At 36.8% G+C, this 27384-nt stretch overlaps 1 protein-coding gene across 6 annotated transcripts in view; it reads right to left on the bottom strand.

Moving 5' to 3' along the window:
- UBE2K (ubiquitin conjugating enzyme E2 K) overlaps window positions 1-27384 on the bottom strand; it is a 66098-nt gene that overhangs the window by 18151 nt on the left and 20563 nt on the right. Inside the window, exons 1-4 of one of the 6 annotated variants that reach the window (XM_036258009.1) lie at window positions 25832-25946; window positions 17839-17996; window positions 15230-15323; window positions 10044-10102 (exon numbers count right to left, since the gene is read on the bottom strand). In XM_036258009.1, the coding sequence (XP_036113902.1) occupies window positions 10044-10102; window positions 15230-15323; window positions 17839-17862 (177 nt within the window). In that variant the 5' untranslated portion in view covers window positions 17863-17996; window positions 25832-25946. Of the gene's footprint in view, window positions 1-10043; window positions 10103-15229; window positions 15324-17838; window positions 17997-19798; window positions 19826-19970; window positions 20033-25831; window positions 25947-27384 lie in introns of those variants that run through there. The other 5 variants (XM_036258018.1, XM_036258027.1, XM_036258037.1 and 2 more) reach the window with 5 other exon arrangements.

Here is a 27384-nt window from a genome sequence, read left to right as displayed (position 1 = left end):
AAAAAAAAAAAAATTGCTCCTAATTTTTTGTAGCAATTTTTCCTCGTTCTTTTTAAAAAACAATTAAACAAATATTTGAAAGCCTATTATTAAGTACCAGGCACTGAAGAGACACTGAGGCACAGAGTTTAACATATTCATCCAAAAATCAAATAACTAGTTAGCAACAGAACAAGTACAAACTCATACAAATCTGATTTCAGATTCTGAGTCTCTAGTCACCTATTTGTCTTATCATTTAATAAGAAATAACAAAGTGAAAATGCTAACTCTATCAGATCACCATGAAATCTAGTTCATCATGAGCTTTTAGAGGGTTATATCTGACAAATCAGTCATATGAGTCAAAATTCCTTAACACTTAATAATTACTATGAGCCAAGCAATGTTCTAAGTACTTCATAAAAATTAAGTCATTAATATTTTCTCCAAATCTAAGCTATTTATGGAAAGATACTAAACAGCTTTCCACTTCTCTCCTTGTTACCTGATTTGTCTATTCTACCTATCTCTACTTCTTTACCTACTCAATCACTAATGTATAAGCCATTTGAAAAAATACTAATTCACCAATGACTTCAAGACACCTGAAACTAATGGACACTTTCCATGCCCTGATCTTTTTTATTTTTAAAATAATCTTAATGATTTCAATGATATCTACTTCTCTCCATCCACAGAACCACCATCTCATTAAAGGAGATAATCATTCTTCCCCTGGGTTACTGAACAGTCTGCTGACTTCACTGCCTTCAGTTCAGCTCCCTCCAATCCATTCTCCCCACTGAAACCAAAGAGTCCTTTAAAACAAATCTGATTTATGTTACTACTCTACTTAATGTCCTCTAATGACTTCTCATTCCCTTTGTGTTAAGCCTACATTCATAAACTGACCCTAACCCACCTCTCAAATATCACTTCTACCTCATATTCCATGCATTTTGCTCAACAAGTGATATTTCGGTGATGGTGGTTTTTGTTTTTTGGTTTTGCTTTGGGGCTTTTATACACATTTCTTCTCTCAATAACACACCTCAACACCCTTTTCTCCTAGCTAACTCCTAATTACCCTTCAAGTTGCAGCTTCCACATCACTTCTTCCTGATCTGTTCCCATAGCACCCTGTACATTCCTGTCATAGTAATGATCACACTTCTATAATCTTTTGTCTCTCTAGTCTTCCCTGAAAGGCCTGGTATCTATCCTGCCTACTAAGCATCCCAAGTATCTAAAGTGCCTCATACTGAATACATATGCAATTAACATAATGAGAATCCTGTTATGATAGGGCTAAACAGTATCCCTCTTACTTGACAGTACAGGTCAAGTAAGATAGGCTACAGAGAGCTTATGTATAACAAAATTTCTTCATAACAGATATAACCACAAGAGTCACATCTTAATTTTAACCATTCATTGAGTTCAAAATATAATCTTATGCTAGAATTTCAGTAACTCAGACATTACGACTTTTTGTTTCTTTAAAACAAAAGTTGGTTCAATATTTTCAACAAGATTAGAAACAGAAATTTAAATTACTACTAAAGATGTCAGAAGGTTTATGGTTTAGGTAAGTGATCAAAGACTATGTGAACTGTATCTTGCTTTTTAAAAGAGTCTTCCGCCCTGGCCGGTTTGGCTCCCACTAAGGGCAAGTACCTCGGTTGCAGTTTGTCCCCAGCCCTGGTTGGTCATGCGGGTGGCAGCCACTCGATGTGTCCCTTTCACGTCGATATTTCTTTCTCTCTCTTCCTCTCTCTCCCTCCCACTCTACCTGAACAAAAAATGGAAAAATGTCCTCGGGTGAGGATAAAAAAAACAAAAAGTAAGTCTTCAATAAATGATTCTCTATAGACAATACATGAAAACAAATATGCATATATTCATGTAGAATCAAGCAAATTATTAAGCCCTGGCCGGTTTGGCTCAGCGGTTAGAGCGTCGGCCTGCGGTCCTGAGAGACCCGGGTTCGGTTCCTGCTAAGGGCACGTACCTCGGTTGCAGTTTGTCCCCGGCCCTGGTTGGGTTGTGTGGGTGGCAACCACTCGACATGTCCCTTTCACGTCCATGTTTCTCTCTCTCTCTCTCCCTCCCACACTGTATCTGAACAAAAAATAGAAAAAATGTCCTCGGGTGAGGATAGAGAAAAAAAAAAAAAGAAAATTATTAAACTACTTCTTATTCTGTACTATAACCTACAGTTAGGAATAAATAACTTAGATATGCAGATGCTCTAATAATTTAATTTCAAGAGGACAGTTCATTATCCACCGGTAAAAATGTAACTCTTAGACTTGAGGTGGTGAACACACAATACAACATACAGATGATATATTATAGAGTTGTATACTTGAAACCTACATAGTGCGGCTTAGTGGTTGAGCATTGACCCATGCACCAAGAAGTTGCTGGTTCAGTTCCCGGTCAGAGCACATGCCCAGGCTGTAGGCCAAATCCACAGTGGGGGGCATGCAGAAGGCGGCTAATCAATGTTCTCTCTCATTGATGTTTCTATCTCTCTCTCTCCTTCTCCCTTCCTCTCTCTCTAAAATAAAAAAATAAAGTATCTCTTATAAGTAGTTCTTATGTGGTCTATCACTGTTTATCTCCTATTCCTCTCTTCTGTTTTCTTTATCTTCAACTATTGTTTCTTACTTTTTTCACTTCTTTATCTCAAGCCTTAATATCACGAGTGGTACCCACATGTATCCTCGAATTATGTTCTGTTGTTCTATACCCAATTCACACCCCATCCCTGTCCTGTAATAAACAAAAACGTAGAATCAAAAGAACTTGGTAGGGATGAAGTATAGAATAAGTAATAATACAATGACACTTATTACGACCTACTTGAGTATTATTTAACTCTGATTGCATACATTAAATGGTTTTAAAGTACTAAAACATTTACTAGTAACAATTCAAGTCTCCTAATTTTCACAAATAAGATTAATTCTAGCATAATTTGGGTAACTTGAGAATATTCATTAACTCTGAGGAGAACTCAAATAAAAACAAAAATCTTACTTAACACTCTTGTTACCAGACCAAAATAAAAGGGTGCTATTTTTAGTTATTGGCATATAGATGATATTGACACATCGTCGTTAGTAATCTTCTCTTCTCTCTCTTTTTTTTTTTTCATCCTCACCCGAGGGTATTTTTCCATTTTTTGTACAGATAGAGTGGGAGGGAGAGAGGGGAAGGGAGAGAGAGAGAGAAACATCGACGTGAAGGGACACATCGGGACACATTGAGTGGCTGCCACCCGCACGACCAACCAGGGCCGGGGACAAACTGCAACCGAAGTACGTGCCCTTAGCGGGAACCGAACCCGGGTCTCTCCAGACCGCAGGCCGATGCTCTAACCGCTGAGCCAAACCGGCCAGGGCAATCTTCTCTTCTCTTATAAAATGCAACCCATATTCACTCAGTCTTCAGTTCAACCAGCAGTTCAGCAACTACCTCATGGTAAACGCAAGCTCATATTTCCACTGGGAATTTCCAGTTTCAAGCTTGAAACTGAAGAATGCTACAATATTAAACCATCTTTAACTCATTGTAAAAAAAAAAAAAAAAAAAAAGATTTTATTTCAAACATGCCTGTGTAGATTGGCAGACTCATTAGAGGTTGTAGCATTGGTATTTATACTCAATTTGACATATAAAAGTATGTTTATAATGCCAAGGATAAACAAGAAACTTTACAACACAATCTCCAAAACATAACTGGACAAATTATTGACTTACAGTTTTCATAATTTAATTGGTTTTTCATTAACAGAATATAAATTACAATTTACTCTAGAAATAACATTGGTTGCATGCATTGAATCAAATTCCTTCCAAACTATGTTCAACTGATTCAAAGCTATATTCTCCTAAGTAAATCTGCTCCTCGGGTCAATAATTTATTGCAGAATAATAAATAGAAAATACTCTGAGGACATGTTAAGACAAATCAGTGTGTTTTCAATCTTGTGCAGTTTTAGCTGCACAGTAGTGACAAGAGAATATAACCTACTAACATCAATACTTTTACCTCATAAAGCCTAAAATTTAACCAAAATTGACATAGTAAACATAAGTGAACACTATTCAGTAAGAAATTTACACAAATATTCCCCATTCTTTCCATTATATATACCAATCAGTAAAAATTTCAAATCGATATATACATATCTAGAACATATTTATCATATGTTCATTAACATTTACTGCTAATGCTTAATAACATAAATGGGATGAGTACTGTATTTAAAAGAATACTAAATTATGCCCAGCCAGGGTGGCTCAGTGGTTGAGCATCGACCCATGCACCAAGAGGTCGCTGGTTTGATTCCTGGTCAGGGCACATGCCCAGGTTGTAGGCCAAATCCCCAGTGGGGGGCAGGCAGGAGGTGGCCAATCGATGTTCTCTCTCATTGATGTTTCTTTCTATCTCTTTCTCCCTCTCCCTTCCTCTCTTTCTAAAAATCAACAGAGGAAAAAAAAATTTGAAAAAAAAGAAAACAAAACTAAATTTCAGCTACTGTACAACTAACTGGATGAAGTCAGAGGGAGACCAATTTGGGTTGATTAAAGGAAGACCTTTCTAAATCTCGAAGCTACCTGAATGGCTGAAATTAGGATAGTAGCCTGAAGTGCAACAATGAGTTAGTAGCAAAACATCAGACAGATGTTAGTTCTTTTGTTTTGAGTCTATTTTTCTTACTGTAATAAAGAATGGGGGTAGGATGAACTAACAAACAATGATTTCAAAGATTAAGTTAAATAATGCCTAAAACAGAGCCAGGAATATGCAATCACTTTGAACGTACATAATAAAAGACTTTAGAGGTTAATAAACACCTTATTGAGACCATCTAAGTACACAACTTCATGGATTTTAGAATATCCACAGAGTTGTGCAACCATCACCACAATTTTTGACCATTTCATACATTAAAAACATTCCTCTTCATCCCAGTCCTAAGCATCACCAATCTATTTTTGTCTCTATGAATTTGGTTCTTCTTAAGTTTCATATAAATGAAACCATACAATGTGTGGCCTTTTGTATCTGGCTTTCTTCATTCACCATACTGTTTTCAGAGCTCATCTATCTGGTACCACATATCAGTACTTCATTTTTTTTTTATCCTCACCCGAAGACATTTTTCCTTTTTTTTTTTCAGATAGAGTGGGAGGAAGAGAGAGGGAGAGAGAGAGAAACATCGACGTGAAAGGGAAACATCGAGTGGCTGCCACCCACATGACCTAATCAGGGCCGGGGACAAACTGCAACTGAGGTACGCGCCCTTAGCGGGAACCGAACCCAGGTCTCTCTGGACCGCAGGCCAACGCTCTAACCGCTGGGCCAAACCAGCCAGGGCAGTACTTCATTTGTTTTTATAACCAAATAACATTCCACTATTTGGATATATACCACATTTTATTTATCCATTCAGTTGATGGCCATCTGGGTTGCTTGCACTTTTTGGCTATTATGAACAGTGACGGTATAAACATTTTTGTACAAGTTGCTGTGTGCACATTTTTATTTCTATTGACTAGAAACTCAGAAGTAGAATTACAAGGTCAAAAGATTAACTCTACCATTTACCATTTTAACCAAACTATTTCCCAAAGCATCCCACTAGCAATGCATGAGAATTTCAACTTACAGAGGAAATTTAAGTGTCAACGCTACCATATTTTATTTCTTTATTTTTAAAAATAGGTTTTTATTGTTTTGTTTTGTTTTTTGAGAGAGAGGGGGAGAGAGAGAGGCACATCGATGTGAATAAGAAACATGGATTGGCTGCACAACCCCTACTGGGAATTGAGCCTGTAACCCAGCATGTGCACTGACCAGAAACCAAACAGTCAACCTTTTGGTGCATGGGACGACACTCAACCAACTGAGCCACACTAGCCAGGTCAATGCTACCGTATTTTAAAATACTGTTACAGAATGAAGCCAACAAATGACTTCAAGTAGAGCCTCTTAGGGTGTTAGTCATTAGTTAATGCTAGCTAATATTTCTGAGTACTTACTCTATGCAGGCACTGTTCTGAGTATTATATTAAATAATATACAATTATTTTATGTACCCTTTAAGAAAAAAACTCTGCCATTTAAATTATGACAAAATATCCACTGAAAGATATATCCTGATTTCAGAGACATTAAAATGTTGAAAATATTTCACAGAATTATTTAAATATAGTTCTTTACATGGAGCAACTCCTTTAATCTTTACAATCCTATCAAAGGGCTTTATAAATTAAGAAACTGAGGCACACAGCAGTTAGCTTGCTAAAAATCACAAAGCCAGTTAAGTGGCAGATGTAAGATTTAATCTCTTGTAGACTATTCTTGTTCTTGGTAGAGTCACACTGATTTTTTCAGAGATTTTGTCTTTATATTCCTTCATCAAGATCATGGAAACAGAGCACATGGGGTTTATGAAATTTGGGCCATAAGTTCCCTCATTTATTAGGACTATTATAACACCTGTTTCAGAAAAAGCACATAAAATTCTTAGCACAAAGCAAGTGACAGCTGCTACTATCATTATTCAAAAGTAAAAAGGTAGTAGTTGAAAATAATCTCTGTTGAGGTCTTTTATTTCTAACTCATTTCCATGAAAAAAGATTTAGATTATGAGGTCATCCTTCTCTCTAAACATTTTAAAATCTTCTTTTCTTAAATTCATGGTATTCTACAATTAAAGTACCCTCAAGTGACTACTCCCTTCTAATGATAATATTGACAACCCAGACAGAATCCAGTGGATGGCAAACCAGATGAGAATGAAAATTAAGTCACAAACATAAGATGAAAGCTTAAGCGTGGACATTTCTAAGTGGTCATATTGAAAATTTGTTTTTCTTTTTTGTACTTCATTATATAATTTTCTCTAATTTCTATAACAAATACAAACTACTTTTATAATAAAAAGAAAAAAGAGCACTGGCCAGTGTGGTTCAATGGTTAGAGTGTCAGTCCATGGACCAAAGGGTCACAAGGTTCAATTCTTGGTCAAGGGCATGTACCTGGGTTACAGTTTCAATCTGTGGCCCCAGTTGGGGCAGGTGCAAGAGGCACCCAACTGATGTGTCTCCCTTACATTTCTCTCTTCTCTCTCTCTCTCTCTCTCTTCCCCTCCTTCCATTCTAAAAAGAAAAATAAAATCAACCAGGCTTAAAAGGTAGAAACAGCCCGGACGGTGTGGCTCAGTGGTTGAACATCAACCCATGCACCAAGAGGTTTCAGGTTCGATTCCCAGTTGGGGCACATGCCCAGGTTGTGAGCCAAATCCCCAGTGGGGGGCATGCAGGAGGTGGCCAATCGATGTTCTCTCTTATCGATGTTTATCTCTCTTTCTCTCTCTCTCTCTCTCTCAAATCAATAAAGAGAAAATTAAAAAAAAAAAAGGTAGAAACCAAAATGTCCACAATGGATGAATAAACAATAAATGGTATACATGTACAGTAGAATATTATTTAGCCTTAAAAAACAATAAAATTCTGACACATGCTGTATAATATGGATGAATCTTGAAGACATTACGATAAGTGAAATACAGTAGGTCCTCGTTTATTGTGGTTAGTCAGTTCCGGACTCTACCGCAATAAATGAATTTCTGTGAAGTAGGATTCTTTATTTATATACAGTCATCCCTTGCCACTTTGCGCTTTGACTTTCGGGGCTTCACTCTATAACAATTTCTTCCAATATTATACTATATTTGAAGAAACCACGATAGAGTGAAGCCCTGAAAGTCAAAGCGCAAAGTGGCGAGGGACAACAGGAAGCCCAATAAAAAAGGACAATGCCGCCCAGCCGGTGTGGCTCAGTGGTTGAGCACTGAACCATGAACCAAGAGGTCGCCAGTTCAATTCCCGGTGAGGGCACATGTCCAGGTTGTGGGCCCGATTCCCAGTGGTGGGCATGCAGAGGCAGCCAATCAATGTTCTCTCTCATTGATGTTTCTATCTCTCTCCCCCTTCTTCTCTCTCTAAAATCAATATAGAAAGAGAAATTTTAACAAAAGAAAGGAAAAAAGAAAAAAAAATTTTTTTCTAAAAAAGAACAATGTGCCCTGGCCACTTTGGCTCAGTGGTTAGAGCATTGGCTGTTGGGCCAGAGTCCCGGGTTCAATTCCTGCTAAAAGCACATACCTTGGTTGTGGTTTGTCCCCAGCCCTGGGTGGGGTCATTGGGGGTGGCAACCAATCTTTGTGTCTCTCTCACATCAATGTTTCTCTCTCTCTCTCCCTCTCTCTCTCCCCCCCTCCCCCTCCTTCCCTCCCTTCCTCCCTCCCTCCCTCCCTCCCTCCCTCCCATTCTATCTGAAGATAAATGCAAAAATGTCCTCGGGTGAGGATAAAAAAAAAAAAATTGGACAATGCTGTGTGATTCCACTTAAATGAGTTATCTAGAGCAATTAAATTCACAAAGAGAAAGTAGAATAGTGGTTACCAGGGAGCTGGGGGCATGGTGTAACATGAAGTGATTGTTTAACAGGAAAAATGAAAAAGTTGTGGAGATGAATGGTAGTAGTGGCACAACAATGTGAATATACTTAATGCCACTAATCTACACACTTAAAAAATGGTTAAAATGATAAGTTTTATGTCATGTATATTTTACCACTATTAAAAAAAATCAACCAGGCTTATCAGAAAATAGATGTACATACGCAATAAAACAGGCACCCCAAATTGGCAGATGAATCAAACTCACCCTTGAATTTTCATTACCATTGTCTACTCTTAAATGGTAATAACCAATAGGTAAATAAGTGAATTTCGGAACATTTTCTGAATGACTACTATCACATGCTCAAGGATACTACACTGTTTTGAGCCAAAGAAAATACAGAGGTGCATAAATGGTCCTTCACCTCAAGAGCATAAAAGCTAGTGAAAGATGCACACCCTCAAATAACACAACTAGTGCATTAACTAGTACTCCATTTGTTTTGGTACTGTATAAATTATATAAAATGCTGTTTTATACAAAATTCTGTTGAGAATAGAAGTAGAAACAATTGTATGGGCACAGCTTAATGGAGAATGTGATACTTTACCTAGACCTCAAAAGAAAACTAGAATTTTTAATGACAGAGACAATGCCTCAAGTGAAAATGACAGAAAAGTGTGAAAGAATAAGCATCAACCCCAAATAGCAAGTAATCTAGGCTGGCAAACGAGATTCATGTTATAAATTAGGGTGGTAGAAGATTAAGATGGAAAAGACTAGGGTCAGGTGGTAGGAGGTTTTAAATGCTCAGCTAAGGAGTTTAGACTTTAATAACAAGAAAGAGAAAAAAAACATGATCAAACTGTACTTTAGGAAGATTTCTAGAACAGCAGTGCCAAGAATGAACGGGACTGACAAAGATGAGAAGGGTGATTAAATAATAGGCAAAACAGGGAAGTAATAAAGTTAAATGCCTAAACTAAGGTGGTGATAATAGTTAAAGTAAGACATAAAGGAAGCTGCTCAGTCAAAAAATAAGTTTATGTTAATTCCCATTATATATGATTCTAGAGCATTCCATTTCCTCTTTTAACACTCATCACAGTTGCAATTATTTGTTTGTTTTTTTGCCCTGCTAGAATGTGAGCTCCATAAAAGCAAGGGCAGTGTAAATATTTACTGACATATTGGCACACAGTACTCAAATAATTGTTGAGAAAAATTCAGAATACACTCTTCCCTAAAGATCGTACTTCCTTGAGGAAAGTAAGAATTCTCTACATCTAGGAACACTATAAGTTTTTCCAGACCTAGAGTTTAAGCCCTTGTCAGATGCACATACTATTATTCCTGTCTAGAGCCATTATTAGCTGCCTGTGAGTAAGCTTGCTTTTCATTATAATTCGAGAAACTAACCATCCTATAGTAATACCTGAACTCTTGTCCATACTAAATTTACACAGTCAACAACTCAAAACACTGTAACTTTAATAAGCACTAAAATATATATTAATTAAATGGCCCCAAAGAAATATAATAGAAGTTCATGCACGAAAATAGGCTTACAATACCTTAGGGGGATTAAATGGATATGTTTCTGGTATTTTTATCTCTAGTTGATATCTTCCTCCTAAAAAATGGGGAAAACAGAAAGTTAAGAATGCTGCTCATCTGAAATATATAAAGCCAAATACCTTTTCAAAACATGTAGTATTTTATATTCAATTACAACAAACTCATTTTAAAGTTGCAACCCAAAAAGGAAATAATCAAAAGCTCCAGTTTTTAATTTAAAGGTTTATTTAAAGCATACAGAATACCCATTTTATACAGCTGTATTAGCTTATCAGTGAATAATAGAGCTAGACATAGATAAATACATTAAACCCACAGACAATCCAATGCCAAAGATTTCATTGGGATAATTAAGTAGTATAAATTCTGTCTCCTTTTGTTTCTTCTACTCCACACTGACAACAGTTGCTAAATAACAGGGGAAGAAAGGAAAAGGAAAACACACCCACACACACACACACACACAAACAGAAAGAAAGCAGGGAGGTATAAAGGCAAAGATGGTATAGAGGAAAAAGGATATATAGATTATGCCATAAACTGAAAAATCTTTTTCTAGCTGGTTCTCTCTCAAATGCAAAAATGTCCCAAACTTGCCCAGGCCAGTTTGGCTCAGCGGTTAGAGCATCGGCCTGCGGTCCAGAGAGACCTGGGTTTGGTTCCCGCTAAGGGCACGTACCTTGGTTGGAGTTTGGCCCTGGCCCTGGTTGGGTCGTGCGGGAGGAAGCCACTCGATGTTTCCCTTTCACGTCGATGTTTCTCTCTCTCTTTCTCTTCCTCTCTCTCCCTCCCACTTTATCTGAACAAAAAATGGAAAAATGTCCTCGGGTGAGGGAAAAAAAAAAGAAAGTGTTTAAAAAAAAAAAAGGCCCAAACTTTTAACTTATGTCCTAAATTAAATGCCAACACTGCTTGTTAAAATTTTTTAAATAAAATTCAACTACAAGTAGGCCTAAAGACAAAACTGTTCTCTGCCTCTAAATGGGTTTACAAAAGGCAAAACTTTACACAGAGGCTGTTCTAACCAGTAATATATAAATAGAAGGCAATATTCTGTTTTGAAGTTATCTTGAGCAACTAGCAGCTTAATACACATTTCAAAAAGTTCATCTACCTTCCCATACCTGGGAGGATAACTGCCTCTCAGGAAACTCTGAAGAGGAAAGTCTTACACTGAATGAGAAGCTGGATTTCAATCTTAACTCTAAGAAATCTTCTAAGATTGTATGATCCATTAACACAGAATATTCACTATTACAAAATATAGCAAATAAAACTGTGCTACCAGAATATTTATATATGAAACTATGCCTGGGATTTGCTTCACAATAATCAAGAAATGATCAGACCAAAGACTGGCTGGCCATGAGTTGAAAATCTTTAAAGCTGGCTAATGAGCACATGGAGCACTCATTATACCATTTGCCTTCTTCTATAAATATGTGAAATTTTCCATAATAAAAAAATAAAATAAAAACTCTGTGCTAGGAACAATATTAACTTCAAAACTCTTAGTATATCCTGAATTCTCTCAAATTCTTTTTCTCCATTATTAGGAATAAATGAATGTGCATCTGGAAGAAAAACAAAAGAGCAATTCACTTGGTACCATTTTCTTCAAGGCCTTTTTGGTTCCAATTCTTCTTTTCTCGTGAATTCTTTTTACTAGAATCCTATAGTGACTGATGCATGAGTTGAACTAGATGCCTGAATCTGAGCATATGCAGCAATGAAATATAAAGGAATACAGTCAAAACAAAAGAACAAAAAATAAGACAGGTAAGAGACAAGTACCTGAAGAAATTTTGTGAATATAGAGATAACCCTTTATGTTCAGTTATAAATGCTAGCCTCAAATATAGGTATAATAAATTTGGTCTAAGAAATATGTAGGTTCGCCCTGGCCAGTTTGGCTCAGTGGTTGGAGCATCGGTCTGCGGACCAGAGAGTCCTGGGTTTGGTTCCTGCTAGGGTCACGTACCAAAAACAAAAAAAGAAAAAAAAAGAAATACGTAGGTTCTTCTTCCTTTCTAAAAATCTTACTTTTTTCTGATTAAACTCCAGATTAGTGTCTTTCACATAAAGTTTTTCATGAATGTCCAAAAACAATCTGTTAGGAGTAGTATGACAGCCCAGACATAGAAATAATGCTGAACCCTAGAGTCCCCCCAATTCTATTTCTACTCCATATGTTATTAATATACTGTCTTGAATTATTATCTGATAACTTTCAATATATAACAACCACAGCATTCTTTGATATATATATCAGAACAACACAACTAAAGGAGCTTTATAATTACATTGTTCATATTATAAGTTTTCCCTATAAAACATTTATTTCTTGAATAATTTTTAATATTATTTATCATCTTTATATTTAACTTAATCCAAAGGGGTAGAAAGAGATGAGATTTTTTTTAAATAACAATAATTCCATAAATTCAGAACTCTTAGGGAAAAAGGCTCAAAAACTAAATTGTTCCTTTTCCACTGAGCAATTATGACAAAAGAGAATTAAGTAACATGTATATTACAGTAATTTTTCTATGGGTGTTCTACTTCTCCATCGGATTACTTTTAACATTGTGTAAAACGCCCTGGCCAGTTTGGCTCAGCGGTTAGAGCGTCGGCCTGCGGTCCGGAGAGACCCGGGTTCGGTTCCCGCTAAGGGCACGTACTTCGGTTGCAGTTTGTCCCCGGCCCTGGTTGGTCGTGCGGGTGGCAGCCACTCGATGTGTCCCTTCATGTCGATGTTTCTCTCTCTCTCTCCCTTCCTCTCTCTCCCTCCCACTCTATCTGTACAAAAATGGAAAAATATCCTCGGGTGAGGATAAAAAAAAAAAAACATTGTGTAAAACACCATTGCCTCATTAATGAATGATGATTATAAACAATTTAACATTCCACAGGTAAACTTTTGCCTTAGCTACTAACCTGAGAATGAAAAAAAAAAAAAACTAGTGAGAGCCCTGCAATAAATAGTATCAAAATATGAACCATGTTTATACATCTTTTAAAGTAGTATATAAGTTTATGCCCTTGAATGCTTTTCCTAGACAAAGTGAACTTCTCTGCAATACTTTTATGATAAAAATACAATTTAATCTATCTCAAATGTATCTCCCCCCAAAATATTAAAACTAATGTTATCAAACATTAATGTCTCATATAGTGGCAGTAGCAGAAATAAGCACTTAAAAACCACCAAACTTGTTTCTAATTGGCAAAGAACAGAGCATATTTACATCTTAATCATCTTCCAGTGTTTATGTTTCAATTTTTAAAATTCATCTACCTTTTAAGGATTGCCAAGGTAGTGAACCTTCTGCCTATATAAATTAGTTAAGGAGATACCCTGTTTATATGTATCAATTTGCTGAAAGAGCTCTAGAATGATAATGCTATTGCCCTACTACCTTTTAAAATACATCTGAACAACCTAAAAAGGTAATTCAAAAAATATTTATAATGCCTGCCTGCCTTCAGGAACAAGCTAGTACAGTCATCCCTCGATATCCACAAGGGACTGGTTCCAGGACATACACACCTCCCACCTCCAACCCCCACGGATACCAAAATCTGCAGATGTTCATGTCCCTTATATAAAATGGCATAATATTTTCATATAACCTACGCATATCGCCCCATATATTTTAAATCATCCCTAGATTATTTAAAATACCTAACACAATGTAAATGCTATGTAAATAGTTGATATAGTGTATTTATATAGTTCAGGGAAAAATGATGAGAAAAAATTCTGTACATGTTCAGTACAGACACAACCATCATACACCTAACTACACAATATACATCAGCAATAATGTTAAGACTCCACCCCCCTTCAAATATTTTCATCTGAGGTTGGTTGAATCCACAGATGTGGAACCTGCAGATACATAGGGTCGACTGCATATCTTTACATATAACACCTGCTATTAAGACAAGAACTTGATTTTTATAACTAAAATATCTATTATCCATCTGATGCTTGTCAAAAGGACTAAATGAATAGCTTCCATGAAAGCATCCAGATGAGGCCAGGCTTATAGGAGGCACTCTATTTAAGATTTGGTAGGATCTACTAAAGACCTAAATTTTAGGGTCTTTAAAATTCTGAATAAAAAAAACAAAACTATTCTAGAATATTGAATTCTTCTGAAATTTTTGAGGTAACTGTTCATTATAGGATTATAGAACCACAACATTCAAAACAGACATAACCACCACTTCTAATATTCAATCAATCCTGATTTATTCAAAAGCATAAAGTGATGAGAAACACAGGCTTTGAAGTCAAAGGCTGAGACTGAAATCCCAGCTGTGCCACTTAAGATGTTTGACCTTAGAGAAGTTACTTAACTTCTCTGAGTTTAAGGCTTCTTCTTCTATGAAACAGTGACAAGTGTACTTACCTCATAAGATTTGTTATAAAAATTGAATGAGAAAATACATGTAAATCTCTAATAAGTAAAACTCAATAAATATTTGAATACCTATTATATGCAACAACCTTGGTTATACCCAAACTTATATTCATTACTGAAGATCTGTCTAATGAGGAAATTAAAAAAGCTATAAAGCTTCTTTCTGTATCTTACCACCCAATTCCATGGTCTAAAGTAGCTAGAGGCTTAGTTTGTGAACACAAAGTTCAGCAAAGCTGCTTCCTTTCTTTTCTATATATCCTGAAACAATCACTCAAAGCTTTCCTGAATAAAAAAATTTAATATCTGTAATATAGCCTGTATGAAGACATGAGTGAATGAAATGCTAAATGACAAATAGGGGAGAAGAACTTTAAAAAAAATAAATACTTTTATCAGTCAGAAATTTAAGGCAAGGCTTGTTAAGACACTGTATAAAAGGTAACTGAAAGTCTATGGCCATATAAAAGGCTTAACAAATATGCTTTATACTATTAAGTTCTAACCTATATAACCTGTGACTTGGTTCTACTAAATATATTTTGGAAAAAGAAAAAAAATTAGCTAAAATTCAGTAAGAAAAATCAGTCTAGATAAGTATCTATTTTTATTATTTAAAAACTGCTGTATATCCTAAGCCAAATGAAATTACCTTCCATGTAATTTATAATAGATGCTTAATATTATTCTGATTTAATGTTTCAGACAAGTTCTAATACGCACAATATTTTGATACAGAAAAAAGTACTTGCCTTCATATGGTGTGTCTGGAGGTCCTGCTATTTCTCCTCTTAATTCTGTAAAATTCTCATCTACAAGATCTACTTTAATTTGATTTTTGCTCGTCTTAAAAATAAACAGAAAATAAATGTTAGTTATATCAGCAAGAAAAAAGCCTATTATAAAGTATTACCTATAAAAATTTTGAAACCCCCTCTTTCATTAGCTTGGTTATCTGCTCTAGTAAAAATAATAATCTGTGTTTTTCTAGGGCTACATTTTCCGTTTTAAGAATATTTAAAACAAAAAAACTAAAAAGTTTTCACCTTCAATGTTTTTAATTAAATAAAATTACTTTGAACAATAGTACAATGGCTTATTGACTTTATAGGAATGTTTAGAGAAAAACAGCATTTATATTTGCCAACTTCATGTATGTTAGGTACAAATAATAAATCTATTCATTTGTAGATGAACACTGAGATACTATACCCCTAGGTCACATGGGTTCTATCCATACAAACAGAAAAATCAGAGTTGATAAAAGCCATTTAGGCTATAGGATCTCACTTGAACTAGGCACAACTCTAGATGTTTAGGTTAACTGAAATACTACAACATCCACCCAGACGGTGAAAGCTCTAAGCATCTAATTAACTTTCCTTCCCTTTCCATAAAAATTCCTGAAGCCTAATTGCTTCACTAGAATCATCTAATGCCTTCTTCAATGTTTTTCTGCTTAGTTTACTTCGATAGCACCAACCTTTCAAAACAGATTTTTCTTTTAAATTTATATACATCTATTTATTTTGCACTTTACACTACTTCTCAAAGTACTTTATTATCTAGAGTATCACTTCAATCTCTCCATCTGTTATCAGAGTCAATGGTGATTCAGAAAACTCTCCATTGGGATTCACATTATGTTCAAGTACCTGTCTGCAAATGGGTTCACCAATTAAATTTTCTGACCTATACCAGTATCTTACTGGTCTTTAATAGTTTATCTTCCACTCTTTAAAACTTTAAAATATAAATCCTTGCCCTGGCCAGTTTGGCTCAGCGGTTAGAGTGTCGACCTGCGGACCATAGAGTCCCGGGTTCGGTTCCCACTAAGGGCACGTACCTCGGTTGCGGTTCGTCCCGGCCCTAGTTGGGGTTGTGTAGGTGGCAACCAGTCCATGTGTCCCTCTCACATCAATGCTTCTCTCTCCCCTCGTCCCACTCTATCTGAAGATAAATGCAAAAATGCCTTCGGGGGAGGATAAAAAATATACATACACACATGTATATATACACACACATATATGTGTGTGTGTGTATATATATGTATATCCTTAATATACAAGTATTTTCATTTTTTGATTAGGGTTTCTTATTTTTAACTAAGTAACACAACATATCTACTCTTAAGAAAGAAAGCCTCATAAGACTTAAAGAGCAGCCCAGCTGGTGTGACTCAGTGGCTGAGCATCGACCCATGTACCAAGAGGTTGCCAGTTTGATTCCGTCAGGGCACATGCCCAGGTTGTGGGCCAAATCCCAAGTGGGGAACATGCAGGAGGTGGCCAATAGATGTTCTCTCTCATCAATGTTTCTATCTCTCTCTCCCTCTCCCTTCCTCTCTCTCTAAATTTAATAAAGAAAAAAAATTTTTTTTTAATTTCAAGAGTAAATTTTTGCTTTTGAACCTACCCTTTAAAAAAAAAAATCTTCACTCGAGGACATTTCAACTGGCTGCCACCCACACGACCAACAGGGGCCGGGACAAAGTGCAACTGAGGCATGTGCCCTTACAGGAACCGAACCTGGGACTCTCTGGTCCACCGCCGACACTCTAACCACTGAGCAAAACCAGCCAGGGCCAAATCTACCTTTTAAACTTGCTTCCTCTCCCCACCCCAATAGAAGATACTATTTCTACTTTTTCTATACTAAACAGTTTTAGTACAGAATGTTAAGTAGAGAAAAAACATACAACTTAAAATCTAAATTTCAAAATTTTCATGATTCCTAATTAATCTTCTCTTTTAATAAGAACATGGGATAAAAAACTTCATGTATTTTAAAATTAAACATTCTAATTAGTACTGGTTTATTTAATATTTTTTTACACTTGGAATTAAAGTATTTTGTATTTTTCTGAAGATAATTTTACCCCTAAATTAAAATTAATTATAAATATGCATAATGGGAAATTTCTTCCTGTGCCCTAATCACTGTCACCCTGGTATTTGTGGCAGAGGATTAAGTGTACAATTTTAGCAATGGTAAAATACTTTGTCCAGTATGCACAGCAATTAATGTTAAAATGAAAATCAAAGGCATCAGACTTTCAGACCAATTTAAGGAGCCACAATGTTAACTACAGACTTCCATTTCTCCCCTAAGATTCTAAGTAAAACAAGAGTAATCAGATCTTGCAAACAATCAATGCTTTCAAAATTTTCTACTGCTTCCCATGATACACCTTTACTAAAACAAGTAAATAATTAAAAAATGTGAGGATACTAAAGGACAGGATTAGATTTAAATTTGGAGAAAGGGAGAAGGTAACAGAAATTAGAATAGCTGCCTTCTAGATTGGCCCCAACTGTCTTGGTTAGTAAAATGCTAAATAAATAATTATTAGTTTTTATACCTCTGTCTTTATTTCTGTCCTCATTACACTCAAAGTCAGAGAAAAATGGGTCTTTTTTCACTCTGAAAAATTTACTAAATTAGCTCAAGAAAATACAATCATCATGATGAAATCCATTATAAAGAAGCATTCTATATGGTCTAGAGTAGGGTCTTTATCTGCAGATAACCAAAGATAAAAAGAAAACGGAGAATTAAAGACAAAGGTTTTTCACAGCTTAATTTTTCCATTATATAATTATTCTTTATTACCCCCACAGTTTAAACATTTAATTATTCCACAATCCAGAACTCTGATTCCACGCTCCCCCCCAAACTAATTTAAAATCCCACTTAAGGAATTTTGGAAATTCAGAATTTGGAAAATGGCAAAAGATAACATTTTTAGGAAAGGCATGGCCTTTGGGGTCAGAGAGATGTGAGCTGAATCCTACTTTTGCCAATTACTTGTGGTGTTAATTCAGGTAAGTCACTTAACATCTCTCATTTTATTACTGTAAAATGAAAACACATATCTCAGAATTATATAAAAATGTTTTGAACAGAAGTAGGGGATGTTGTCCCTCTAACAACATTAATTACAGAAACCTTTGATTTCAAAGCCTTATTTTATAAAATGTATTCAAAGTTCTATTTCAGTCTAACAATAGTAATGTATTTTCTAAAAATAAACAACAAAACAATGTGTTATTTATTTTAATGACTCTAACTACCAGGGAGGCTAAGTCTTTTGGATGAAACCCTGAAGAATTGTGTTTGGTATCACTGCACCATATTTTTTGTGATGAGAGCTGCGAAGTTGCTTTTCTGTATTTTCTTCTCTCAACTCAACTAAACACAGTGGGACCTCTGGTAGTCCAGATTTTTGTAATTTTCCCTTGTGGCGCCAATGCATTTATAACACATAAAAAAGGGGGGGATGAAAAGTAACTACAGCTCCTAGTAAACATTTTTTTAAAATACATTATTTATTTTTTAGAGAGAGAGGAAGGGAGAGAGAGAAGCATCGATCAGCTGTCTCCTACATGCCCCCCGCCCCCAACTGCAGATTGAGCCTGAAACCAGTGCATGTGCTCTGTCTGGAAATCAAACCAGGACCTCTCAGTTCATGGAATGACGCTCAATTCACTGAGCCACACCAGCCAGGCCTAGTAAACATTTTTTAAATAAATTATTTTATTAAGCTATAACATACATAATGTATGCAAAATAGCACAGTGTCAGGGCAGGGGGTCATTAGTCATTGCAACTGGTCCTGATGTCAGCTACGGCCTTGCTCCACCTGGTTTTGCTGCTTTTCTGGGCCTGGAGCTGAAACACAGCTAAGGCCAACATGTCACATCCAGGCATTAATGCTTAAGGGAATGGTCCTGCAAGGGCTTGTAGCTTTGGCCGTTGCCAGGCACCAAGGGTTCTCTGCCCTGGTGACCCTCTGTACCTGGCCAATGTTCCTGCTCTGCTCTGCCTATTACAGTTGGAAGTAAAATTCATAGGATTTGGATGATAGAATAATAAACTAAGATAAAGAAATAAGAAATTGAGGCATCAGTCTGGAGGAGAGAAAAACTCAAATTCAATTTTAGACATGATGAAAATAGGCATGATATCTATAAAAACTCAAAGGGCCAAGTAGACTGTTGAAAACTCAAGTCTAGAGCTCAGGTGTGGTCTGGGCCAGCCAAAGACATAATGAGCAAAACAAAAAATCAGGACAGTCTGTTATCTCTGGTACTAAAGGAAGAAAAATGTTTCAGGGGCAGAGTAACTAGCTAATGTTGCTGAGAGATTAACAATGGTAATAGTTAATACTTACATAGCACTTTATAAGCAGAGTTCTAAATGATTTAAATGTAATAACTCACTTAATCCTTGTAACAATCTTATGTATATACCAACAAGGAAACTGAGATACAAAGAGGTCACACAGATATTAGTGAAGCCAGGTTCCAAAAATGACTCACAAGCCCTGGCCACTTTGGCTCAGCAGTGAGTGTTGGCCAGCGGACCAAAGGGTCATGAATTCGATTCCAGTCAAGGGCACGTGCCTCAATTACGGTTCAATTCTGGGCCCTGGTTGGTTCTCGCCCCCCTATCTGAAAATCAATGAGTGAGGATAAAAAAAAAAAGACTCACCAGCCAATCTATTTCATTAACTCTAAGATACCATCAATTATAGGATGACGTGATGTATGCCACTAAGAAAAAACACCACCACTTACATTATCATACAATATTTTATCATTTAGAATTGCTTTTACACTTAGTGAGAGACTTTAGACATTACATACATTAAAATTAGGACTGCATTAAGAAAAGTAAAGGTTATTTTGTACACACACACATAATACTTCCAGAAATGTACATAAGAAATTGGCAAGAGTGGTTCCCTTAGGGTAGGAAAACTAAGAAATATGGATCTAGGGTAGATGGGAGACCATGGTGCCGTCTTAAAATTATTTTAAACACATATACATATAACTTTTGCTGCAAAACACTTCATAAAGACTGATGGAATGAGCAATAGGGAGGTCTCTGCAAAGTTTAAAAAAAAGGGTAAAAGCATCCACTATAATTGAGTAGTCTATGAAAGGTGAGGGAATGGACACCATGATGAGAGATAATTCTTTCAAATTTTGGCTATGAAAGAGAAGTGAGAAATAGGACAGTAGATAGAGGAAAAAAGAGGGTAGAATGACAGTTCTATGGAAGAGGGAGAGGTTAAGTGATAGGACAGATAATGTAATGAACCAGATGGAACGGGGTAGAATGGGTGAAGTCTAAAATGAGAGTAAAAAATGACTGGCCTTAGACAACAGAATAAACCACAACTTGTATCAGGAAAGGAGAAAAAGACATATGCAGGTCAACATAGCTGTATAGGTTTTTTGGTTTTCTTCCCTTGATGGAGAACTCTATTTTCCCCACCCTACTAGTGTGAGCTATGTAAATCTTTAGGAATCAAGTCTTAACTGTGACCTCTGTCATAATCATCTTTAAGTATACATATTGGGAGAGAGAGATTATCCAGGATCTAGCCCAGTTGGTGTGGCTCAGTGGTTGAGCACTGACCCATGTACCAAAAGGTCGCAGGTTCGATTCCCGGTCAGGACACATGCTCAGGTTGTGGGCCCAATCCCCAGTAGGAAGCACGCAGGAGGCAGCCGATCGATGTTCTCTCTCATGGATGTTTCTATTTCTCTCTCTCCCTCTCTCCCTTCCTCTCTCTCTAAAATCAATAAAGGGGGGGAGAACAGGATCTAAATTTTATTCAGTACCTGGCACACTGTAAGAATTCTATACTTTTTAGAACTGGCTTAAGTTTAATTTGTAAAGGAAATACATGCCCAGAATAGAAATGTGCCTGAAGATTTTCTAATGTTCAAAATTACATCACTATATGTACAGCAACAATGACATTCACAGCCACATTTGTATACTGCTTCACCTCGTCTTATATGAGAACAATCACTTTCCCTTTTCCATTTTTTGGTTATAGTAAGCCTTACTTCTGATGGAGCCACTGTAAAGCTACTGAAATCAAGACAGCTTGACTTCAGCTTGAAAATTTAGACACACAGAACAATGGAACAGAATAGGGAGCCCAGAAGTAGGCCCAGACTCATCCAGTCAACTGATCTTTGACAAAGGAGTCATATGACGGGAAAAAAGGTAGTATTTTCAACAAATGGTGCCGAACAATTGAACAAAGTAATCTTACACTTTACATTTTTTAAACTGTCAAAATTCTTCTTTTTTGGGGGTGGGGAGTATGTGCCCCTAGCAGAAACCGAACCTGGGACTCTCTGGTCCGCAGGCAGATGCTCAACCACTGAGCCAAACTGGCAAAATTCTTAATACCCCATACTGGTAAAGTTAAAGTGATACCTATAAAGCTCATAAACCCCCCTTTAAAGGTAATAACAACAAAAAATATTAACACCATAATATTTGTCATACTCCTTAACCTGGTACTCCCACTCCTAGAAACTACCTAAGAAAATCATTTCATTACAGATAGAAAAAAATGATAATCATACAGAAATCACTCACAAACATTACATATAATGAAAAATAATAATCTAAGTATGCACCAACTGAAGAATGTCTACAAGAATTATGGTGCAATTTAAAGGAATACAAGCAAAAATAAATGGAGTAAATGTATGGCTTCCCATCCAGCATGTAAACACTTGGAAACTGTCACTCCCACCCACACAAGAAGAAAAAAATCTGAACAAAATGAAAATCAACAACTCTTCTTGGATCCATCAGAACTGAAATCATAGGACAAACTGCTGCTCCCAAAATTGAAGAGACAGGTAGGTAGAAAGAGAAAATTAAACCTTACAAAAGCTTCCAAGCCTCCCTGTATGAACCATTCATTAGCTGGGTAGGAAAATCTAAACTGTAATTGATAAATTGCTGGAGGCTCAGAGAAGGTGCATCTGAGAGTAAAAAATTCCTAGGGGCCTATTTCCACTTTCATAACTTTTAAACCTCCCGGATTCCTACCAGGTTTTCACAGTTAACATCAGAGCAAAATCCCCCCGTCTTCTGGCTGGGAAAGGAGAAAAGTCACCATTTTTAAATAAACCCAGAGTATTCTGTTCTTAACAAAGCCTACCCCCAAGAGAAACTATTTCACCAGAACCCAAATAATTGGGATTTTAACATATGTAACCAACCTGAGAGAAAAGAAAGAACCAATTCCAGCCCCATCTAGACTTCCACTCTTCACCTAAGAGGGGAGGAGACTGAGAAACTTTGGAAGGTTACAGCTTAGGGACATAGGCTTATTAAAAGACTGAGACCCGCCCTGGCCGGTTTGGCTCAGCAGTTAGAGTATCGGCCTGCGGTCCCGAGAGACCCAGGTTCGGTTCCCGCTAAGGGCACGTACCTCGGTTGCAGTTTGTCCCCGGCCCTGGTTGGTCGTGCGGGTGGCAGCCACTCAATGTGTCCCTTTCACATCGATGTTTCTCTCTCTCTCTCTCTTCCTCTCTCTCCCTTCCACTCTACCTGAACAAAAAAATGGAAAAAATGTCCTCGGATGAAGATTAAAAAAAAAGACTGAGACCCAATTACAAGACTACAAAATGCTTCCCCTTCCCCAAAACCTTACCACTATATCAATAGGGCTCCAGTATAACAGGAGATTATAATTAAAAGAACTGCATGTTTCAGATCTTATTTAAGATGTTTCTAAGGAACCCCAATATCAACAGAGGCAACAAAAAAAGAACGTAAGAGATTTTAGCCTGACACCTATAGCTACAGCAAAACACAGCCTATTCCCTGGAGAGATAAACAAAGTATTACACTAATGGCCTATTAACACCTCAATTCCTTTTACTTAGTACAATCGCTCTGGTTTAAAGAAGAAAAAAAAAAGTATAAGCCATACTAAAAGACAAAAAGCAAAGAATAAGGCTCAGACATGGTAAAAACTGTAATTTGCTAAGTACTCTAATGGGAAAAGTTAACAATATCCAAACAGATGGATAATGCAAGCAGTGATCAAAACTCAAAGAATAAAAAGTAAATGCTAGAAATAAAAACCACTGTAACAGAAATGAAAGTTGCCTTTGGTGGGTTCATTTAGTAGGCGAACACAAAGAATTCAGTGAGCCAGAAGAAACATCAATAGAAACTTCCAAAAAGGAAATGAATAGGAAAACCCAATGGAAAAAAAAACAAAAACCCACAAAACACCCAAAAGGTGTAACATACAAGTAATGGGAGAAAAAAAGCAAAGAAAAAGAAATATCTGAGCCCTGGCTGGTTTGGCTCAGCAGTTAGAGCGTCGACCCGTGGACCAGAGAGTCCCAGGTTCAGTTCCCACTAAGGGCACATACCTCGGTTGCAGTTTGTCCCCGCCCCAGTTAGGGTCCTGTGGGTGGCAGCCAGTCAATGTCTCTCTCTCACATTGATGTTTCTCTCTCTCTCTTCCTCCCTCTCTCCCTCCCACTCTATCTGAAGATAAATGCAAAAATGTCCTCGGGTAAGGATAAAAAAAAAAAAAGAAAGAAATATTTGAAACAATAATGACTAAGAATTTCCCTAAATTAATAATAGACATCAAATCACAGATCCAGTAAGTTCAAAAAGTACAAACTAGGATAAATCCTCAAAGATCTATACCTAGGCATATCACATTCAAACATAAGAAATTAAAAGCCCAGATAAAACCTTAAAAGAAGCCAGAAGAAAAAAACATCTTATACGCAGAGGAACAAAGAAAAGAATTGCACCCTGGCCGGTTTGGCTCAGCAGTTAGAGCATCAACCCTCAGACCAAAGGGTCTAGGGTTCAATTCCCAACCCCAGTAGGGGTCATATGGAAAGCAACCAATCAATGCGTGTCTCTCACATCTACTATTTGTCTCTCCTTCCCTTCCACTCTATCTAAAAATCAATGGAAAAATATCCTCGAGTGAGAATTGCATTGGACTTCTCTTCAGAAAACATGAAAGCAGGACAAGAACGGAGAAGAATTTAAAGTGTTGAAAGAAAAAGGCCCCAACCAAAATTCGATATCCAGTGAAATTATCCTTCAAAAATGAAGACTAAATACTTCTCAAACAAAAATTGAGGGAATCTGATACTAGCAGACCTGCCTTGCAAGACACGTTAAAAGAAATTTTTCAGAAAGAGGAAAATAGTATAGATCAGAAACTTGGAATTCATATAAAGAAAAGAAAAAATAGAGAAAAACATAAATGAAGGTACAATAAAATCTTTAATTTTATCATACTTTTTTTTCTTGATAGAATGGAAGGGAGGGAGAAAGAAAAAGAGAGAAACATCAATGTGAGAGACACACATTGATTGGGTGCCTCCCACATGACCCTGATCGGAGCCAAGGATCACACCTGCAACCCAGGTACATGCCCTTGACTAGGACTGGCCAGAATTAATTTTATTATTCTTAATTGAACTAAACATATAACAGTATTTTAAAAATAATAACAAAATAGTATTTGGTGATTACAGTTTCAGGATAAGGTAAATGAATGATAAAAATGTTGCCCTGGCTGGCTTGGCTCAGCAGTTAGAGCATCGGCCTGCGGTCCAGAGAGACCTGGGTTCGGTTCCCACTAAGGGCATGTACTTCGGTTGCAGTTTGTCCCCGGCCCTGGTTGGGTCGTGCGGGTGGCAGCCACTCAAGTGTCCCTTTCACATCAATGTTTCTCTCTCTCTCTCTCCCTCCTGCTCTATCTGAATAAAAAATGGAAAAATGTCCTCTGATGAGGATTAAAAAAAAAAATGTTATATAAGGGTCAGGAGTGAGGAAATACGAATTCTGTATAAAGTACTTACACTACCCATAAAGTAGTCTAGTGTTATTTGAAAGAGTACTTTACTTGTAAGTGCATATGGCAAATTAAAGAAAACTACTAAAAAACTTTAAAGAAATAAAAGCACAACTGATATGCTAAGAAAAAATGGAATCATATAAAATGCTCAATTAAACAAGACAGAAAAAGAGTGGAAGACAAAAAAGAGAAAGAACAAGGGCCAACAAATAGAAAACTGTATAAAAATATGGTAGACATTAATCTAATTGTATTAATAGTAATTTTAAATGTTATGAATGGAAATTGTCAAGACAGTCATTTATGCAAAGGGAACTAAAATGGAGCCAGAAGGCCTTAAAGAAGTCTTCCTGACCTGGCTGGTGTGGCTCAGTTGGTTGGAGCTTTGTACTGTACTCCAAAAGGTCATGGGTTCAATTCCTGATCAGGGCACATACTTAGGTACAGGCCTAGGTTTCGAGTTCGGTCCCCAATCAGGGTGCATACAAGAGGCAACCAACCAATCGATATCTCTGCATGAGCCCACCCACACACACACACACTGCTCTCTCCCTTCTCATCTCTCTAAAGTCAATAAACATATCCTTGGGTGAGGATTAAAAAATAAAAAGTCTTCTTCATGCACATTTAAATGTTTAAGCCAACTATGTAACCGCATTCTTGGACATCACTTCCTTCTTACCATGGGAGCTAGACCATCTTCATTCTTCACCTCAAAAGGGGCCAATCTATTTCACCAACGAACAATCAACCCATGCCTATATGGTCAATTAATCTATGACAAAGGTGGAAAGATTCTACAATGGGGTAAAGACAGTCTATTTAGTAACTGGTGTTGGGAAATTTGTACAGATACATACAAAAACATGAAACTAGACCACTTTCTTAGACCATATGCATGAATAAACTCAAAATGGATTAAATCTTAAATATAAGACCCAAACCCATAAAACTCCTAGCAGAAAACACAGGCAGTAAATTCTTTAACACTGCTCTTAGTAATATATTATTTTGAGCCCTGGCTGGTTTGGCTCAGCAGTTAGAGCATCGGCCTGTGGTCCAGAGAGACCTGGGTTTGGTTCCCGCTAAGGGCATGTACCTCGGTTGCAGTTTGTCCCCGGCCCTAGTTGGGTCCTGCGGGTGGTAACTACTCGATGTGTCCCTTTCACGTCGATGTTTCTGTCTCTCTCTCTCTTCCTCTCTCCCCCTCCCACTCTATCTGAACAAAAAACGAAAAAATGCCCTCGGGTGAGGATAAAAAAATGGGAAACCTTGTGCACTGTTGGTGAAAATGCAAATTGGTACAACCAGTAAACAGTATAGAGGTTCTTAAAAAACTTAAAATAGAACTACCCCATGATCTGGCAATCCCACTTCCCGGTATTTATCTGAAGAAATCCAAAATACTAATCCAAAAGGATACATGTATCCCTATGTTCAACGCAGCATTATCTATAATAGCCAAGATTTGGCAGCAATCTAAGTGTCCATCCATAGATGAGTGGATAAAGATGAGGTCGGACACACACACACACACACACACACACACACACAATGGAATATTACTTAGCTATAAGAGAATCAAATCTTTGCATTTGTGACAACACTGATAGATCTAGAGAGTATTCTAAGCGAAATAAGTCAAAGACAAAGACAAATATTGTACTAATCTGAAAATCAAAATAAATGAACAAACAATACAAAAACAAACTCATTAATACAGAGAACAAATCGATGGTTCTCAAATGGGAGGGGGATTTGATGGAGCTGGGTGAAAAACGTGAAGATATTAACAAGTACACATGGGCAGTTAATAATAGTCACAAGGATCTAAAGAACCTCATAATATATAATAATATACTGTAATAACTATATATGGTGCCAGACTTATAGGGGGAATTACTCTAAGTTACATAAATGCCTAACTCCTATGCTGTACGCATGAAACTAATATAATATTCGGTGTCAATTGTAATTGAGGGGAAAAAAACAAAAATGATCCTAACCTTAATCTAAAACCTAATCTAACCTCTACCACTAACTTAAACCCTAACCCTATACGTAACTTCAAACCTAACTCTAACCCTCACCCTAAACTTATATCTAACATTCTTCATAATGATCACTCTAACCCTAACCCCATACCTAACCTCAACCCTATCCCTAGTACCCAACCCTACCTCTAACACTTTATCTAAATCTTTCCAAAGCCCTAAACCTAACCCTCAAGTTAGC

The sequence above is a fragment of the Molossus molossus genome, unplaced genomic scaffold (assembly GCF_014108415.1).
Source record: "Molossus molossus isolate mMolMol1 unplaced genomic scaffold, mMolMol1.p scaffold_m16_p_1, whole genome shotgun sequence".
NCBI classification, from domain to species: Eukaryota; Metazoa; Chordata; class Mammalia; order Chiroptera; family Molossidae; genus Molossus; species Molossus molossus.
Note: the sequence above shows the minus strand (reverse complement) of the source record. Positions and strands in the feature narration are given on the sequence as shown.